The following is an 18,339-nucleotide window of genomic DNA, read 5'->3' as shown; positions in this document are numbered from 1 at the left end:
GTACTGAGGGTTCTAACTGGCGCGGGACCCTTCCATTGCCTCAATGTGAGCATCATGAGTTTTCGTGCATCATGCATCATGCATCATGAGTTCTCGTGTTTCTCTTCATTGTCAGAGTTCCCGACCAACGCAAGAGAACCTCTGTCATCGGGGGTCCGTCCCCGTCCTTGTTGAGTTAATGTTCCCCTGACCGGCTCGAGGCTCTCTTGTTGGCACAGATTACCCTGTTGGGCCCGGTGGACCACTGAATGATACAGGAGCCCGGACCAATGTAAACTGCAGGCCCTGCCTTGTCCCTGCTTGGGAAATGGGCCCGCAGAGCCCAGACCAACACGAAGCCGACTGTTCGTTGTTGATGATCTCTGGACGAAATCAAGTGCCCCTGCTCCGAAATCAGAAAAGCTAGGAATGCTTGCTTGATACCAAAACACGCGCAATAAATGTTCCTTGAGCTTCGGAAAGTTTGGACGTGATTTCACAACATACCGCAGATATCCTCAAATGATTTAAATTGGGGTCGCATCGACCCCTAACCTCAACCAGGGTAAGGGATAATGTAGCGGGATGTTTACCGACCCAAGGGAACATAAAAACGCATGTTCGTCGCATGTAGCAGTGCACCTACCAGCACTAAAGTATTCCCTCCCACGGTAATACAAAGTCGCGTTTGCCCGCTGAGAAAACGCCAGCTAAAAATAGCCACATCTGAGCGGGTAACCGTAGGAACAAGCTTCTCACATGTAGGGCCATAAGACACGCGAAGGTTTGAGAGGTTTGATCGAAAAATTCGGGAGTGCGAGGATGACCTAAGCCCTTCATGGGCGAGCTCGTCCCCGCCCCCATGACCAAAAAGACGCGCCGTCCCAAGTGGCCGCCATAAAACGAATGTTTTGGCGCACAGCGGCCTCTAGAGGGGCGCTTTTTCTTTCCAATAAGCTTGCCTGCTGTGACCCTCTCCCTTTGGATTCGCCTCTACGTAACTACTATGAGCTTAAATTAAATGATATTTGTCAAATTATGCGAAAGTATAAAGAAAACTTACCTCTCGTCAACATTCTGGGTCAAATCCGTAGTCAAACATGGGAGTAGTTAGGTCATCGGCCAGCCAACTGCTTCCCGATCTTTTGCAACAAAAAATCGACGCCTCTGGCAGCCGTGACTTAGAGACCCGAAATACTCGAGTTAAGTCTCGACTTTGCCGCCAAGCTTATGCCGATTGCGTTGATTTGCCAGGACCTTTCAACAGAACCAGTTTTTGATGCTATGCGAGAGATACGTTTCGGCAATATGACGTTAATGAAGAAGATTGGTCATAAATTTCGTCAAAATGAAGCAATAAAGTATAATTTGCTACCTCTACATGCAAGCTAAGTTCATGCCGTGCCATACACACATCCACAGATCTGCCAAGTGGCAGTGTTACTTCACCTACCCGCCACTTGACGGCCTGCGGAAAATACTTATGGCAAAGCCCCCTGCATGCTATGTACAGTATCATTTTTATCTCAATGCAAGTTGTTCACGAAACGTTTCTTCCAGGTTCCATCCCTAGTGCTAAAACTGGCAGTCTTCACGAGTAAGCCACAAATACTGATATTCAACAAAGCCTTCATGTTCAGCACGAAGACCTGCATCTCTTCAACGTCGCCGTGGGTCTACGCAGGCAGTAAGCGCACGCCTTCAATTTGTTCGGGGTCGCAACAAGCAGGAACACAAGCGTTCTCTCTGTGTGTGCGTGCGTGCGTGCGTGCGTGCGTGCGTGCGTGCGTGCGTGGTGCGCGCGCGCGCGTGTGTGTGTGTGTGTGTGCGTGCGTGCGTGGTGCGCGCGAGCGTGTGTGTGTGTGTGTGTGTGTGTGTGTGTGTGTGTGTGTGTGTGTGTGTGTGTGTGTGTGTGTGTGTGTGTGTGTGTGTGTGTGTGTGACGTCACACGCGCGCGCGCGTGTGAGTGTAGGCCTGTGTCTGTGGACTGCTATTTTAATACACCATTCCAAGTGATGCACGCGGCACAAGCTACATGATGCGATAACCTTTTGTTAAAGTCCTAACTGGCCTCAATGGAGGGAGCAGCTGTCGGGTCAGAGGGCGTGGTTTAGTGACGTCAGCACTGTACATGACACATACCGGCCTGTATGACATGAACGGAGTGGGTAACTGCATGACTTGTCTTTCGGCAGTCGTGGAGAGCATTGTCTTATCGGTTGAGATGCTTCTGTTCAGTCTGCTGGTCTACCGGACATACAGTGACGTGGACCAATACAGCAGTGAAGAGAGCAAACAAAATCCCTGCCGGGAGTGATCCTGGCTCCCCTGCGATCGCTGACGAAGAGGAGCCACCAAGCAGCGGACCAAATCATCTGCTTGCAAGGTACTGCGAGGTGCAATGCAAAACTACGGCTTTTGCATTAAGCGCGCCTAGCCTACAGCGGTGTTGATGGGAACTGAGGTGCAACACCTGAAGTAACGGCCTGCGCTGCCAAACTCAAGAATCAACGACCAGGTAAACAAAACAGCTGACCCAAGGCCGCCACTCAGACCAGCTCATCGTCCAGGAGTTGCGAATTCATCAGATTGATCAAGCATTCGCCTTTAACCCTGACAGCACGCTCTCACTCAGAGGTGCGAGCGCCTGCTGTGACAAACTGACCAGGCTACTGCCGTGTATGCGGCATGACGTGAAGCCACTGTGGCCCTGGGCGTTTCCCATTGACGCTATGGGCAGACTGCACTGTCGTCTGCTCGCTGCAACTTCAGCATCTTCTAGTAAGCTTTTGGTGTAAAATGATTGCGGTTTCGGAGAGAAAGTGAAGCAGGATGCCTGATGGTTGGGTACACAACTTTTGCCCGCTTGGTGCAGACTGTGTTGAACAAAATAGCTCGGTAAAACTATCCACTAGTTTCGTTCACCGTGATGCCAATGCCAAAATGAGCGTGCAGCGTTGACATCACATGCGATGCTTTATTACACCCCTGTTCAAAGGTGCCGTGAGCTGTTCACAACAAGCTACATGCGTGACAGAAAACAAGGAAGTGAAAAGCGTAAAGACCCAGTTCAAACGTAATCGACGTGCGGTTCTCAATGGCCTCCTGAGGCTTGACGTGCTGCCAACATTTTTTTTACATTCCTGCCGTGCTGCCTCGTTCGCTTTCTTCTATCACATGACTTCACAAGCTATCGGTGTGTCTATCGCTCTGTTCTCAGAGGTCGCCTGGGATCAGGAATCAGCTCGACAAGGATGTAGATAACATTGGAGCACGAGGGCGGATCGCCGGCCTGGGAATCTGTAGGAGCAGAGAGCGATACAGCAAGGACGCTGTAGGCGTGATGAGACCACTGATGCCTTTTCCTAGATGTTGTGCATGCAAATAGAGAATAAACTTCAGGCGTACCCTTCCACTCGAAGGTCAAAACTGGGAATAGTCTTCTTGTCCACGTGAATCCGATTTTCAAATAAATGATTACCCGATTGCATGGGTTTTACTGGATCATTCTGAAATGACGCGAGGAGGGCAGCGCATTTGTTGACCTAACGTACAACGTGACTTGACTTCTTTGGACCAGTGACGTCTGATGTGAGTTTAGGTGGCGCACCATCACGGTGCTCGTTCCGTCACTCGTAAACGTCACAGTGCGCCGCAGCGTTACTGTCTGTTTTTAGAGGCGAGTATGTGGCGTGAAAGTGTAGCAAAGCAGCGTAATAGCAGAACAAATTGCAGTTGAGTAGCTGGCGGCAAAGGAAACGGAAGTTGCCAGGTCCATTGCAATTTTAAAAGTACCGAATCCTTACTTCCATGGAGGATCCAATATCTCCGTCACCCAACGTAGCAATGGACCGAACCCACACATGACCCGCGAGGCAAACAAATGGCTTTGCCCGCACTTCATCTATGAGACCTTTCGGAGGGAATTCAATGCACTCATTAACGTATATACGCAGTTTTTTGTGTCCGACGCGCAATGTTGTGTATTTGACTCAGCCATACCATTCAGCTTCAGGCTGCCCACCTCTACCAAGTCATTCATGTGTCTCATTATCCTTGAATAGCAAAATTACACGACCGACAATCATTTTGGGCAGTTAAGGAGGCGCTTGCCTCCACAGCTGACGTGTTAAGTGGCGGTCTGTAAACACTGCTACCTCAGTGACTGAAAACAATTGCGTACAATGCGCCGGAACAGTATTGCCGAAAACAGCAGCTAGAGATTGAAACAGTGCGAAAATGCGCTATTCGCTGCAAGAATCAGCAGATCCAACTTGCCAACTGTAACTGCGTTCTTGAATTTCATCACTGCGCACCGCTCTACGACCAACGTGCACCACTGCCGTTGCTAAGGACAAAGCCGCCTAGATGCGGTCCAGAAAAAGGCAGTCGTTCTCACAAACCAGGTCGTGGATAGGGGAAGGAGGTGATGCCATCTTTTCTGTAGCAACAGGAGATGGCTCCAGACACAGGCACAAGCAAATTGTCCGATCAGTCTCCATATCCTGGGACGAAGCTGCTATGGGTGAAAGGCTTCCAGAAAGGCCAGAATTGGAATAGTCACAGGGACGTGCGCAGGGTTTCGCGGCGTGAGGGGCAAAGCTCAGAGTTTCCACTGAAACCAAGTTAAGCGCGCCGTGACGCGCGAAATTTGTTGCATAGCATTAAACAACATCGCGTGTTCTTGATCTCTCTATTGTAGCATTCACATCCATGTATTCAGGGTTGAAATTTGGTCTCACACGCATTCAAGCATGCACAAAAATTCGATATAAGAGGGGCACGTGCCCACGGCGGTCACAACGCACGTACGGCCGTGAATGCCTACTTTCCGATTTGCTCTACGTAATTCGATTCGATTCGATTTCTTATAATTGCCCTATTCGGTGTGTGGCGCCGCGCTCCAGATGTATTCAACGTTCCACTTGACCACATAAATGACGTATCTCTTGGTCACGTGATTCAAAACCAGAATGGAAACTCAGCTCTAAAGCTTATCCACATGCCCAGATCGCAGAAAACGTGGACAAACAATTATCTCTCGCGACAACGTCAACATGGCTCGTTTGGCATGTATTGACCCGCCGCTCGCATGGCCCGACTCATCCCAACAACTCCTGAGTGTCGAGCTCGCAACGGCCGAGCTTTCCGCCCAGGTCAGCGGCCCGGCGCGACACCTCGCGGTGCCCGACCGTCACCTCGGCTCCACTGGCAACCACTGCGGCCGCGCAGCCGGCACGCACGACCGCTGGGCACCGCTGGGCCGCAGCCCGGCTCCAAGCGTCGCCACACCGCCGGTGTCACAGCTCCACCACGTGCGTGAACGGACCGTCGGTGGTGGTGCTGAGCACCTGGCGCGCGCCGTACCGCCCGCAGCGGAGCAGGCACCCCGCCGCCGTCCAGCCGTCGGCGGCGGCAGCACCGGCGCGCAGCGCGGCCACGAACGCCGCGTACAGCGGCGCGCCGGCCGCCTTGGCCACGTTGCCGTGGTACTGAAACGCGCTGCCCTTGAGCCGGCCGCCGAGGGTGGCCTGCGGCACCACCAGCAGGTCACCGGGCAGCGCCGTCACGGTCGTCCGCGGCGCGGCGCCACCGTCGCGCTGCGTCCGGCTCGCTCAGCCGCACGGAGAGCGCGGTGGCGGCGGCGCGCGCTGCGGCCGACTCGTCCGCGCCCGCCAGGAAGCACACGAATATCACCATGCCGCGACCGATCTGGCGACAGAAGAGGGGCCTCGGTGGAGGTAACCAAGTCACGTGTGCACAGATGTGCGGGTGTGGAGCGGAGGTCAGAGGTCACGACGGCGTGGGGAGGGGGGGGGGGGGTGTAATGACCAGCGTGTCAGTACCATCACATACACACGTCAGCGAGGAACTGAAGGCACACTAGGGCGCCAATCAACACTGTTCGAAGACGTCGACCACAGCGGTCTCTGGGATCGCACGGGATGTGCGGGTGTCAGTGGGACCACGCCCACATCAGTCTGTCTCCGGCGGCGGCAACACATGCTCAGATCCGTGTACATTCACTTCTCTGTTGCTCACATCCGTGCCTATTCGCTCCTCTGTTGCTCACATCCGTGCCTATTCACTCCTCTGTATTCACATACGGCATGTGCATAAGACCGTTTCAAGAAATGGAAGGCTGGCTCAGGGTACTTGAGAAACACTTCTTGGGAGGCAAGCCCGGCGGCCGGGGGGGGGGGGGGGGGGAGATGGAGGATGGAGGACCATGTACGCTTTAATTCACATAACAAATTGGGAGAAGCGTAAATGTCCTAGTTGCTATATCTGATATACACTTAAAGCTGTTTTCTACTGGTGCACAATCTTACCTAATCGACTCAGCTATGCCATTCAGTAAATGGTATAGCTGTGTTTACCATTTACAAAAACAGACTAACCAGTTTCCTAAAATAATTTGTTCGCTTTAACATTCCTTTCCACTGGGGAGGCAAATTCCACGAGCGGGCAGACATTTGTGTTCACATTTTGATCCACTCGCTGGGAATTCGAATTAATGGCCAACAGTGCACTTGAAATCTTGAGCCTGGACTTCTCCGACTGCTTTGAAAGGGGTAAGTTCGGTCGCAGCATGTCGAGCAGAAACACATTATAAAACTTCAACTACTTTCGGCCAAGAACAAAGTGACAAAAGGTATGAAACCAGGGTTTCTCCAGTAAAAAGCAAGTCACAGAATGAAGGCCCTTCTTTCCGATATTCTGTGTCCCAGCCTGCCACTGCGGTTACCGATTCGCGCCACATAGCCATGCATCGAAGGTGACCAAGCACACCAAAGCAGTAAAAGAAATTATCTAAACGCATTTGAGGTATTTTCATGTAATAAGTCCACGATCTGCTTACTAAGACACTGCAGTGACTCCACAGCACACCCTGTGAACACACTGGGAGTGCTGTTCTGCCACAGCAGTGGGTTTTGCTAACAATGACTGCATTTCCTGGTCTATCACATCCATTGCAAATTATTCTTCACTCGATGTGAGTGGTTTCTCCGACATTTCTCAAAGCAATGGGTTCGAGCAATGCATTCGATCGTTCGCGCTGTAGCGAATGCATGAACTAAAGCTGAATAACTGCATTTGACACGTGCGCATTTGGTTGCTTTACTTCGAGTGCTCGGCGGCGGCGGCTGAGTGATCAACCACTGGCATTTTGACTGCGCAAAAATGTGGCCTTGCAACTATTTATGTAAAGCTGACTGTTTAGAGTGAAGAGTACACAGAATGGCATGCATATAAATGCGTGGAAAATACAGGCAATGAAACGGTTCATACGGTGATCAAGGATCTGCCACAAGCCTGGCTACAGTTTCAGCGACAGTGATGTATTCGGCGCCGTTTGGCGGAACGCTGACATTCCCGGCTTGTCCGACGATTTCTGGCGCAGCCGTGCGTCGCATAAACTCGTGTTGGTTGCATTAAAGGGCTATGTTGTTGTCATTGCGAATTTACGACGCACTCAGCTGCTGAGGCTATATGGCGTCGCCTGCCTCTCATCCTGGCAGGAAGGGCGGGCACCGCGCGGATTCGAACCCCGTACCTCTGGTGTCCCAGACGCGCGGTGGTTAACGCAGACGCGTTAACCACATTAAAGGGAATGTTCCATATCTGTATGGGGTTTTAAGCTGAAATAATAGCCATCTTGAACACCTTTCGGTGCTGTTCACAACCCTGCCCTTCTTAAGACCTAAGCTCCTCTAGTTTCTGAGCCAAACACCCGCGAAAATGGGCAGAGCATTTCGGGAAGAGTCTTATAAACCCATCTTGGCATTCATAACGTCCTGACATATCCCGCCATTTCATTGGCCCTGCGGCGATCAAGGTCAAGAAAAACGTCATTGTCGAGTCGTTTATATGTGGCGTTTGTGAGCACGATTTCCGTATAAACCGGCCTTCAATTCGCTCTCAATCATTGTTGTTCAAGGTACGATGACGTAATTAAACGATTGCGTATTAAGGACCATATTTACTAAACAGAGAAATTGTGCTGTCTAGAGCAATCTTTTCCATTTAAAAGTAAACCAATACCTATACGTGAGTTTATTTTATCACATCTGATGCTTGCTCCAACATCTTGAAATATGGAGCATTCCCTTCAATTGCAGACGGTACGTTGACCGACGCTTTGAAATGATGTCCACGCTTCTATCGCTTTGGCTGCCGAGATGTGGTATACAACGGGAAAAACGGACAATGCCGTCTTAAAGGAAGTGCTATAACTATCAGTATACTTTAGGTGGAAAAGACTGCTTTAGGTATAACAATTTCTATGTTCAGTAGACATGCCCCTCAGCACGTCATTGTTTAATTACGTCACCGCACCTTGCGCAACATCGATTGAGAGCCAATTGACGGCCCTTACATCTGGAAATCGTGCCCATGAACGCAAGATATGAGTGACTTGAAATTGCATTCTTATGAGCCTTGATCGCCGCATGGCCAATGGGATGGCAGGATTTGAATGACGTTATGAAGACATCATGGATGCCTGGGTGACTTTGAAATAGTGTCCGCGAAACAGTCTGTGCATCTTCGCTGGTGTGCAGCTCAGAAACTAGACGGGTTAAGGTCTTAAGACGGACAAGGCTGTGAACTGGATGGTCTTCAAGTCATTTCATTTCAAAACCCCGCGCAAATGTGGTGCACTCCCCTCAACCGCTACTCTTCACGTGACAGGTGTGACGTATGACCGCATATCTGGCACAACGCGATTCCCGTTTCAATTTTCTACAGAGATGTGCCAATTTCTTATCGCCCGACCGTTGGTTACCGGAATGCGACCACGGTCTCTCCTGGCTGCTAATCGGCCTTGTCGTGGGTTCATTTTCAGGCCACCCGTGCGAAACCAACGGGCCTAGAATGAATCGCCCGGCACGTGCCCGAACCCCGGACCGCAGTGGATCGTGAGCTTCCTGTGCAAAACCACCTCGTGCGCCCGCACGTCTTGTCCAACCATTCGGCCCAGGCAAGACGCAACGCAGAATGGGACGGACGAAGAGACACTGCGAGCAAATAATTTATAGGTATGAAAGGCCTTCTAACGGGCACCTTCTATAATCACCACTAGCAACTCATTTGACTGCAGAATATATATATATATATATATATAGAGGCTGATCAGTGTGCAAAACGCTTCAGATAGCCGTTTTATGCTTAATATTCAATGAAATGATCAACAGTTGTCATTGAACTTTCGCCTTGCAGGACAAAACCAATGTCACTAGCTTCACGGGTGTCGAGCATGTAGTTGCCGCTCGTCACAAACTTGTGATTTGGTGGTTGATCATTGGGGTGTATATTACCCACATAATTGTACTTACACTCTCCCACTCTAGGATGCGGTAGGTACCCCGGGTTGAATTCATGAGGTAGCTGTCTGTTTGGCCTGGCGGATGCGAGCTAGCGGGAGGCGGAAGAGTCTCCACGATTATATGGCGTGATCGTGTCCATGCATTTGGTGACGCGTAAACGGCTTCCCGGGGGACTGCGAGCAAAATTTTCGGACGAAATGGGCTAACCGATAATCTCGAACATTTCGGCCTGCAAGCCATTTGGAATGAACTTAAAAACTAAAAAAACGCCTATGCATTTACAAAAAACAATGCCCGGTATTTTTTTGGCTCCACACAAGCAACACTCAATAAAGGTGACAACCTTCTTCTCTAAAAGTTTGATTGCGTGGAACTGACAAACTTTCACCATTTGTCAAAGTGTATTCGTGGGCATCGTGCGCCCAATCGTGACATATAGACAAACGTATTGCACGCGCTGAACAGAGGCTAAAGTGCATGGTGCTACACTGTTTTAGCCCTGCCCGACAAACGCACCTGGTAAACCTCCGTCCCTGAGCCAGAACCGCTCAGAAATGCTTCCCACAAACCCATGACTCTCTGATCGTCACCACTGGCCACAAGTGGTTGCCGGTACATGCTTCAACATGCCGGCACGCTCGTGTGAAACTATTGGGTACCACATGGCTGACGTATGAGCACTTATTGTAATTAAGGACATCCTATAAGGTGAGAACACAATGAACAGCACTGACGGCTTAATTTAATGGCACACAAAACGGACACAAAGCATAAGTTGTGCTTGGTTAGGTGAGACCGTTCATGCAATGCCCAATTTTCTTCCAACCTTTCATAAAATGCCTCAAAATGATACGTCGGTCAGACAAATAGCATAACAATGATGCCTCTGGCAAACGCCGGCGAAATCTATGGTTTCAGGTGATGACACGTTATTTATTCAGATAGCGTAATGGCGGTAATTTTTCAAAAGTTACATCATACCCCGGCAAGTGGCTGGCGAAGTAAATCAGCATGCATGTTTACGGTAGCACAAAAGTAAGCTGAATGCAAAGTAAATCTGTAAAGGAGGAGCCCAGTTAACACCGCTGTCCTGTCCTACGTTCAACAGTGGGAGGGGGGTGGCCCGCTTGCCTCCCCTTTGTCCCTATACCCATAACATACGGACGCCGATCAACGAGCTCTACACCCCTGCCACCCGTCGGCGATGGTCGAGCCAGCGACATGGCGCTGGAGGGGACGAACAACGGCTGTTCGAACTCCCATCAGTCGGGCCCAAGAGAGCATGATTTAAGGAAGGAATCTGTAGCGGCCCTTTTAGCGGCCCGCTGCTCGGAATCTTGAAGCGGCTGCGCAGCACGCCGCCGGGGGCTGAAGGTCATCGCAAACTGCCCACCGCTAAGTAAAGTCGTGTTTACCGCAAGTGCGGACCATCACGACTAGATAGCAGACCATCACGATAGCAGACAACCTAAAAAGACTGCGACCACTTCAAGCGCATCGCCACCCGCCGCGGTGTTGCGTAACCGGCAGTAACGACGCCCGACACACAAACGGCCCGAGCGGGACACGCCAGGCGGTGCGGTGCTCGTCGGAGATCGCTTCCGTTCACACCGAGGCCATGACAGAGTACCCCACCGGTCACCCGTGACGCCGTCACGTTAAGCTGCGTTTCAGATTGAGCTCGCTTTCCACTTTTTACGACAGCGTTTTCTGAATGTCTTTGCAAAACAGAACGCATTTAATAACTACCCCACGGTAATATAACCAATATCGTTAAAGCTGCCGCAATCACTGAGGCCATTCTGCGTCTATCGGAGAGCGCCGCAGCGGTCGGAGGGCCACTGGACTGTGCCCCGCCCCACCCGACCCCAGCCTACATACCCTAATGACGCCATCCGGGTCAGGTACGCCGCACTCGTCGAGTACACCGTCCCCTGCCGCCGGGTCCGTGGCGTGAGACGGCAAGGCGAGCGTCAGCTGGGCCGAGGTGCATTGCTGCAGCACGAGCTTCACTCGGTGCTCCGGCATGATCAGCCAGCGACGGCGGTGGCTGTAACGGTCAAGTGCTATGAAGAGGAGGCAGTGGAGAGGGAGGGGGGAGGGCGAGGAAGCGGTCGTTCTGCGCCAACTTCGAGACGGGTCAAGTCGCTTGTGCTGACATTTCTTATCTCCACGATAATGAGACACAAGTCGCTTCTTGTAGATTGCGGCAAAAAAAAGAGAGAGAGAGAGAGGAGAGCGAGAGCGAGAGCGAGAGCGAGAGCGAGAGCGAGAGCGAGAGCGAGAGCGAGAGCGAGAGCGAGAGCGAGAGCGAGAGCGAGAGCGAGAGCGAGAGCGAGAGCGAGAGCGAGAGCGAGAGCGAGAGCGAGAGAGAGAGAGAGAGAGAGAGAGAGAGAGAGAGAGAGAGAAGGAGAGAGAGAGAGAGAGAGAGAGAGAGAGAGATAGAGAGAGAGAGAGAGAGAGAGAGAGAGAGAGAGAGAGAGAGAGAGAGGAGAGAGAGAGAGAGAGAGAGATGAGAGAGAGAGAGAGAGAGAGAGAGAGAGAGAGAGAGAGAGAGAGAGAGAGAGAGAGAGAGAGAGAGAGAATTTTTTTACATGCGCGCAAAAAAAGAACAGCAAACGAGTGTAAATTGAGGTATGAGTATTGGTCGGACCACCACACAATGGCATGCATATAATTACAGCATTTATCATTCCGGCTCCTCCTATTTCCAGGAAATAAAACAAACAAAATGCTGCTGTCTCACAATAAACGAACAATCTGTATACTACCGTCTCATTGTTGACATATACGTCCCGTGCGGGCTTATACGTAGAGCACACATCGATTTGTTCTGTACTGTTGTCACTGAAAATGAAACCACCAGAATTGATTCCGTAATTGACCAGATAGAGTTGGGAGAAGCAGAGTCGACTCAAAATTGTGCCGCTCAGAAAACAAGTTTGAATCAACCAAAACGTGCAAGTCGTAGTTGGAGCCGGCCTTGCTGGGAAGAGAAAGCAACAAATAACAGCTTCAGTACAGACTTCTACGCTTCCGTTCCCAAAACCCAGAGCGCTTCACCAATAGTCACTGTGGCTAGCTAAGCAAATCCAAATACCAACGACGTCGAAGACGCGATGCACTGATGATAGTGACATGCCTTAATCCGCGCGCGGCCGGGGTTGATTCTCCCCAAGGTTTTTCGAGCACAGGTCAAAAACGACCGCAGCAGTGCCAAATTATCACTACCTGCTCATCCACCAATTTGGCATTCTTTGAGCAAATTTGAGCTTTTACTCTAACAAAACCAGTGACCTAAATCAGGTCAAAGAGGTCAACCTCTAAAAAACTGACCACGCACTACTTTGTTGCAGTCAATTGTCATTTTCAAACTTTCTATTGTAGTAGAACATGACTAGTACCTACAGTTTGTACCTTTCAGATTTTTTTCGGAAAAGACAAAGCGATATGAGGCAAAGCAGGCAAAATTTGCTATCTTTCGTAAATAACGCAAATTTGCACGTGTTTTTGTGATTTTTTGGTGTTTGCATATGGGGTAAAGACTACTAACACACATGCACAACCATCATACGACCACAGAGCACATGACCTTGGTCCATGTCATAGCCTAATTCCATGGGTACATTCGGCAAAACACATGCTGAGCGTAAAGTAGGCAATTTCATTGGGTAATTTTGGACGCATAAGTGGTATACTCTAGCGAAAACGTGTACTATCATTGCAATGCATAATGATGCCGATATAGGTCATGTGAGGACGTGCAAGTCCATTTGAGGACATCCAATGCCAATGACCTCCGTTGACAGTTTGAGAGACTAATGACCTTTGTAGCGGACGGGTTAGATGAACGAGAGCGACACGTGTAAGCACCTTACAGTGTTTGTAAAGCTGATGACGTATAATTTCATGTGCCAACGTGCCTGTTCTCATTCTGTTACGAATTCGTTGCCGAGCGTCGAGGGGACTATGCATACTTGCGATCTTGGGTACCTGAAGGTGTTCATGCGCTATTTATGGCGACAGAAAAAGCAAACATTGTACTGGCTACATGGATCCGGTCAGCACTTTTCCGCATTTGGATGGCTCATGTATTTGACCTAAGTTGACTTCAGATGGCCTCAAGGTCAGTCTTTTTTGACTGATTTGGCATGGTATTTTTGTGTCTGCGGTGCTTTTGTAGCACAGCAGCACTTCACAACAAACTTGTTCAGACGCAAACACCCCAGTAATAAAAAACACCATCCTTGTAGGCTACTAGTAACCAAACTTTGAGCCGTAACCTGATCTGGCCTGACACTCATGTAGGAACAGAAGTGGTCAGAATGTACTTCCCAGTCTAAACGCTTATTTCCGTGCTCTCATTGCCTTTCTTGACGCGTAACATAGGCTTTAACATCAATCAGAACGACCGTTTCTTTTTTATCTTTCATGACCTCTGGTGACCTCACACTTTACCTGACGCAAAAACTTGGTGATTTATTTATAGTTTGACGAGACCTTCACAACGGCATATTTTGTCTGATCCGGCGTCTAGAAGCTGGAGGTTCCAGAGGAAGTTACCCCCCCCCCCCCCCCCCCGGCCGGACGCGATTGTCGCAGACCCCGGCCGGGAGGAGGTTAATACCATCGCATACTGTTGGGGCTCTAGATAGCGTAGGCATAAATTCGTCTATTGCAATCATTCAGTGAACAGTAGGTTAGCACGCGTACTATGCATCCGCAACATTCATAGTCACAGCACATTAACAAACATTTTCATTTCGAAGACACACAACATTAGCTAAGTAGGGAGACTCTTGACAGAAGTTCGAGTCTAACATCCATCACAATCGGCTGTCACGCAGCGGCGAGGCACATACAGCTATCCCCACACTTCACATCAGATGGCCTGGCCTACTTCAGAACAGATTATATCGACAACATCTTCCGCTCGCAGGAAACAACCGCCACGTGATGTTCGCCTCATTCGCGAAGATACTGCCGAAATACAGCACAGGTGGCCCCACAACGTTAGTTGGCACGAGCTGCAATCCTAGGGCGTTCTTCGGTGATCTCAGCCACGCGCCTCGTGCCCATCCGCGACCGGTTATAAGCCGCAGATGTTCGGTTCAACATCGCTTTCACACCTCTCAGCCGGTCGATTTCAGTGAACAGGCACCCATCGCCCATGCCGCACGCGCTGCTACCCAGCGCATGGGAATGCTGGTCTACAGCACTCCCAGTCCTCCGTCCGCAGCCGGTCGCTTTGCAACACGTCACTACACCCCACAAAATGCGTACAGAAGATGAGTCAAATCCCCGGACGCAATCCCCGCGCCCGGCTCGCGTGACATATCTCGCGGCACCACAAACCAGGCCCCGCACCTGCCGCCCCCGGGAGCGAGAGATCACGCAGCGACACCGGTCCGCACGCGAGACCGGCGGCGGCAGGCCCACACCGCCGCGACTCGCCGGCGCGTGGTCAGGCCGCGTCTTCGCGACGGCCGCGCGTCACGTCTGGCCGGCGCTGTGCGCCTTCGCCGCCGCCGCCACGGTGGCCGGCCGCCGGCTGAGCGCTCGCTCCAGTTCGGCCGTGACGCGCCGCAAGTCGGCCGGCGCTGCCTGCAGCGTCAGCAGGCGGCCTCCGTCCTCGCCGCCGTCCACGGCCAGCCGCAGCAGCAGCTCCGGGTCGAACCGGTCGGGCAGCGCGCGCGAGCCGACCACGGCCGCCAGCCGCCAGGAGAGCGCGGCCAGCGCCGGCGGCCGCCGCTCGCTGGCCAGCAGCGCGGCGGCCAGCGGCGCGCGCCGCCGACCGGCCGCCGCCAGCAGCGCCTCCAGCACCTGCGGCGGCACGTCGGCGGCCAGCAGTGCGGCGCGCAGCCGTGCCAGCGCCGTGTCGGTGGCCGGCGCGCGCGCCGCCGCCAGCAGCACGGCGAGCACGGCCAGCAGCGCGTCGGACGGCGGCGGCTCGGCCGGCGCGCCGCCCTCCAGCCGCGCCGCCGCCCGCTCAGCCAGCGGCGCGACGTCGGCGGCGGAGAGACGCGCCAGCGCGGCGCCCTGGTCCGGGGTCACCAGCATCACAACGACGAGGCCGCTCGGGTGGCGGTGCCGGAAGGTAGCACGCTAGCCACAGCCAGCTCTTGATAATGATGGCGATTGGTGTTCGGGTGGCGGCGCCGGTGACGATGACCGGCTTTCTGCAGGCACAAGGCAGAGTCTCAGGGGCACGCTAGGGCTTCGCAACCAGTCATGAGTCCACACAGCTCGCATGAGGTCATCCGATGTCGTCTTGCGGCTCTGATCACGTGCCCTCGCAGGAGAACTGCCATGACCGACGGCTTGGTGGCAAGATGCTTCTACGCAGTCCTTGTGTCCACATGGCCCGGTGAGGTGTGGAGCGCCAGTTCACCCTCAACAGCTTCACCGGTCTCGTAACGCGACCTTCCGCAATGTTGACGGCCACCGGCACAACCCCTCGCCGATTGCACGCTCCGCAGGCCCGAGCACAGGTCCAAAAAGGAAGCATTAACACTGCGTGTGATCTACAGCTTTAGTGCTGCCCTTGCTTTGCATATTTTACAGCTGTCCTATCAGGTGGAGACTTTTGACATTCCATGGCTGTGACCCTGCATGACTTTTCATTCCATAAGTTACACTTGGCTTCCATGTGGGAGGCCTGGGCTCCAAGATGAGTGACTGGGTTTGATTCCCAGCTGTCACCATGGATGTAGGGTACTGTAATGATCAGTGCACTATCAGATCACTAAAGCTTAGCTAGGAGTGTGCTCAGCTTCAAAGTGTGAGGCTCAGGTTCAACTCATGGCTGGTGCTATAACCTCTGAGAGCTTATATGATCACTGCATTCATTAGCAATAATCCAGAAAAAACACTGCAAAGATGTGCACCTCAAAACCACTTCTGAAGTGCTGGCAACTGTAGTTGTCATATTGACCATATAACCACCTGGAGGCCAAAGTGCCTGCTGCAAATTGAACCTGGGCCACCCAGGTAAAGGCCAACTATGCTCTTGAGTTCTCACAGTATTACTTCTTGCCACTGTGAAGGTTTGCTAGTAGACTTAAGGGTGGTTTCTAAAAGGTTCTGACATCAAAACCATCCTATATAAATTTTACATTGGCACAGACACACATCAGCCAAAATGGCTTAATATGAGCAACTTGGAGGCAAATTTCACAAGTATCTGTATTTCAACGCAATAGGGTTGACCCGATATGACCTTAGCACACTTCATGGACAACGATGACAGATATGACAAAACAGCATCATATTTTCAGGGCTACTGGACAAGGTCTGGCAAGCACTATGCCACAAAAGTATTAAGCCAATACCCTGCTTTTTGTCATGCACAGCTTTGCGAACCAACCAAGTCAAAGGTCAGTAAACTGATGAGGTAAAACCTTAAGCCTTTCATGTCAGATGCAAAATGCCTTGGATGTTGCTAACCAATTTTTTCCAGTTCCAGATGCCTTCAAAAGCCTGGAGGGGCCACACCCACCCCTGGTTTGGTAAGGAGTGACCAATAGGACATCTCCAGATTATTCAGAATACTGCCTGAGTGGTAGAAGATGAGTTGGAAATATTGTATGCTTCATCATCTCAGAACTATTGTGTGAGTACATTGCATGCACTAATACCATCTCAATGATGATAAACAATGTACATTAATGCAATCTCTACACTTATGCATAATATGATCATCATAAATATATGGTTCTCATTACTAACAATGAGACACATCAGGCTAGATTTCCATTCTATGTTTATGTCAGTGAATATCAAAATAATCAAGAACTTTTATGGGTCATATAGGACACACCCATAGATACCCTTACTTAGGAATTTTGACTAGGTCCTGAGAACAAACTTTGCCTGCAATATGTAGCTGTTAACTAACTCAACAGGAAAAGACTGAATAACTGCAGAAGCATACACCTAAATTTATCATGTGGAGGACCTAAAAACTGTGAAGGATAAGCCTACTTTAACATGCCACAGCCATGTGAATGCTTTGCAATATGCACACTACAGCATGCTTTCAATCTACATAATTGTCAGTCTGCCCACCTTTAAATAGCAATATTTGTTCACATGCAAACAAATGTCTTCAAAAATTTGATAAGGGTGCCACATCTTCCCAAGTTCCCTTGAACATAACATCAGATGTATCAATGTGAGCTATTCTGTCATCAGATATATAGTTGTAGCTATTCTCATTATCATCTCATTGCCAATTTTGAAGTCATTGAATTAAAAGCTGTAGACCAGACTGCCAACAGTACATGTTACACCATACCTGGTATGGCAGTGACATCCCCACACCAGTTTCAGTGCATGCATGAAGTGAATATAGGCACTTGGGAATTTGTTGCAGTCACTACTGATTTCAGTGCATGGAAAGCCAGTGCTGCACAGAGCTAAGATTTTTCAAGGTAAATTTTACACAAACATGCTCCCAAAATACTTTTAAAGTAAAAATAACTCCAAAATGCAGCACATTTTGGCCTTGCCTGACATCAGTACACATCTTGAATGTGTCAGGTCTAACACACTGATGCCATGCAGTGGACGAATTTTTGCAGACTGCTGAGGGGATCCCTGCAATTTCTGCACAACCTTAACAGCAAGAAAACTACAAGGCACAGACCCACACGTACAGTAAGGACCCACAGGGTCCCGAAACCGTGCGGAACTCCGGGCAGCCATACCCGGTAGCATGCCTACATCTCAAACAGTATTTTTTACATACCTGTCGCAGTCACGCCCCTTTAAGCACCACCTCACAAAACGCCTTTTATACGACTCTGCCAATACCAATCACCGGACATCTATTTCTGTTTTGCAGTACTTTGAAAGCGCCAAGATGATATCCGTAACGCGTAAGAAAACACGAATGTGATCTGTTGGTTGCATTCAGTAGTGCTTAGTCGTTGGTAGGTGATATAAATACACTACCCGTAGTACACTAAAATCCGTGTCGCTCTACGCGTAAACGGAGGTGATATGGCAGCTGCTAGTCTTTTCACGTATA

The 18,339-nt window shown here is 50.8% G+C and overlaps 1 protein-coding gene and 1 long non-coding RNA gene across 3 annotated transcripts in view; one reads left to right on the top strand and one right to left on the bottom strand.

Moving 5' to 3' along the window:
• LOC119104192 (uncharacterized) overlaps positions 1–3,465 on the top strand; it is a 21,597-nt gene extending 18,132 nt beyond the window's left edge. Inside the window, exons 8-10 of one of the 2 annotated variants that reach the window (XR_005094893.1) lie at positions 1,540–1,666; positions 2,175–2,497; positions 3,200–3,465. Coding sequence is in view for 1 of the 2 variants with exons in the window: in XM_037227866.1 (XP_037083761.1) it covers positions 1,540–1,666; positions 2,175–2,296 (249 nt within the window). In the remaining variant the exon portion in view is untranslated. Of the gene's footprint in view, positions 1–1,539; positions 1,667–2,174 lie in introns of both variants that reach the window. The other variant, XM_037227866.1, reaches the window with a different exon arrangement.
• A 1,986-nt stretch (positions 3,466–5,451) lies between these two features.
• LOC119104183 (uncharacterized) lies at positions 5,452–18,327 on the bottom strand. The gene is made up of 3 exons (XR_005094885.1): positions 18,058–18,327; positions 11,190–11,358; positions 5,452–5,691 (listed from the first exon to the last, which is right to left on the bottom strand). It is a non-coding gene; the product is annotated as an uncharacterized LOC119104183 (long non-coding RNA).
• Between the last annotated feature and the right edge of the window lie 12 nt (positions 18,328–18,339).

This window comes from Pollicipes pollicipes, unplaced genomic scaffold, assembly GCF_011947565.3.
Source record: "Pollicipes pollicipes isolate AB1234 unplaced genomic scaffold, Ppol_2.1 Scaffold_2555;HRSCAF=2994_pilon_pilon_pilon, whole genome shotgun sequence".
NCBI lineage: Eukaryota > Metazoa > Arthropoda > Thecostraca > Pollicipedomorpha > Pollicipedidae > Pollicipes > Pollicipes pollicipes.
This window is presented reverse-complemented; position numbering and strand designations above follow the sequence as displayed.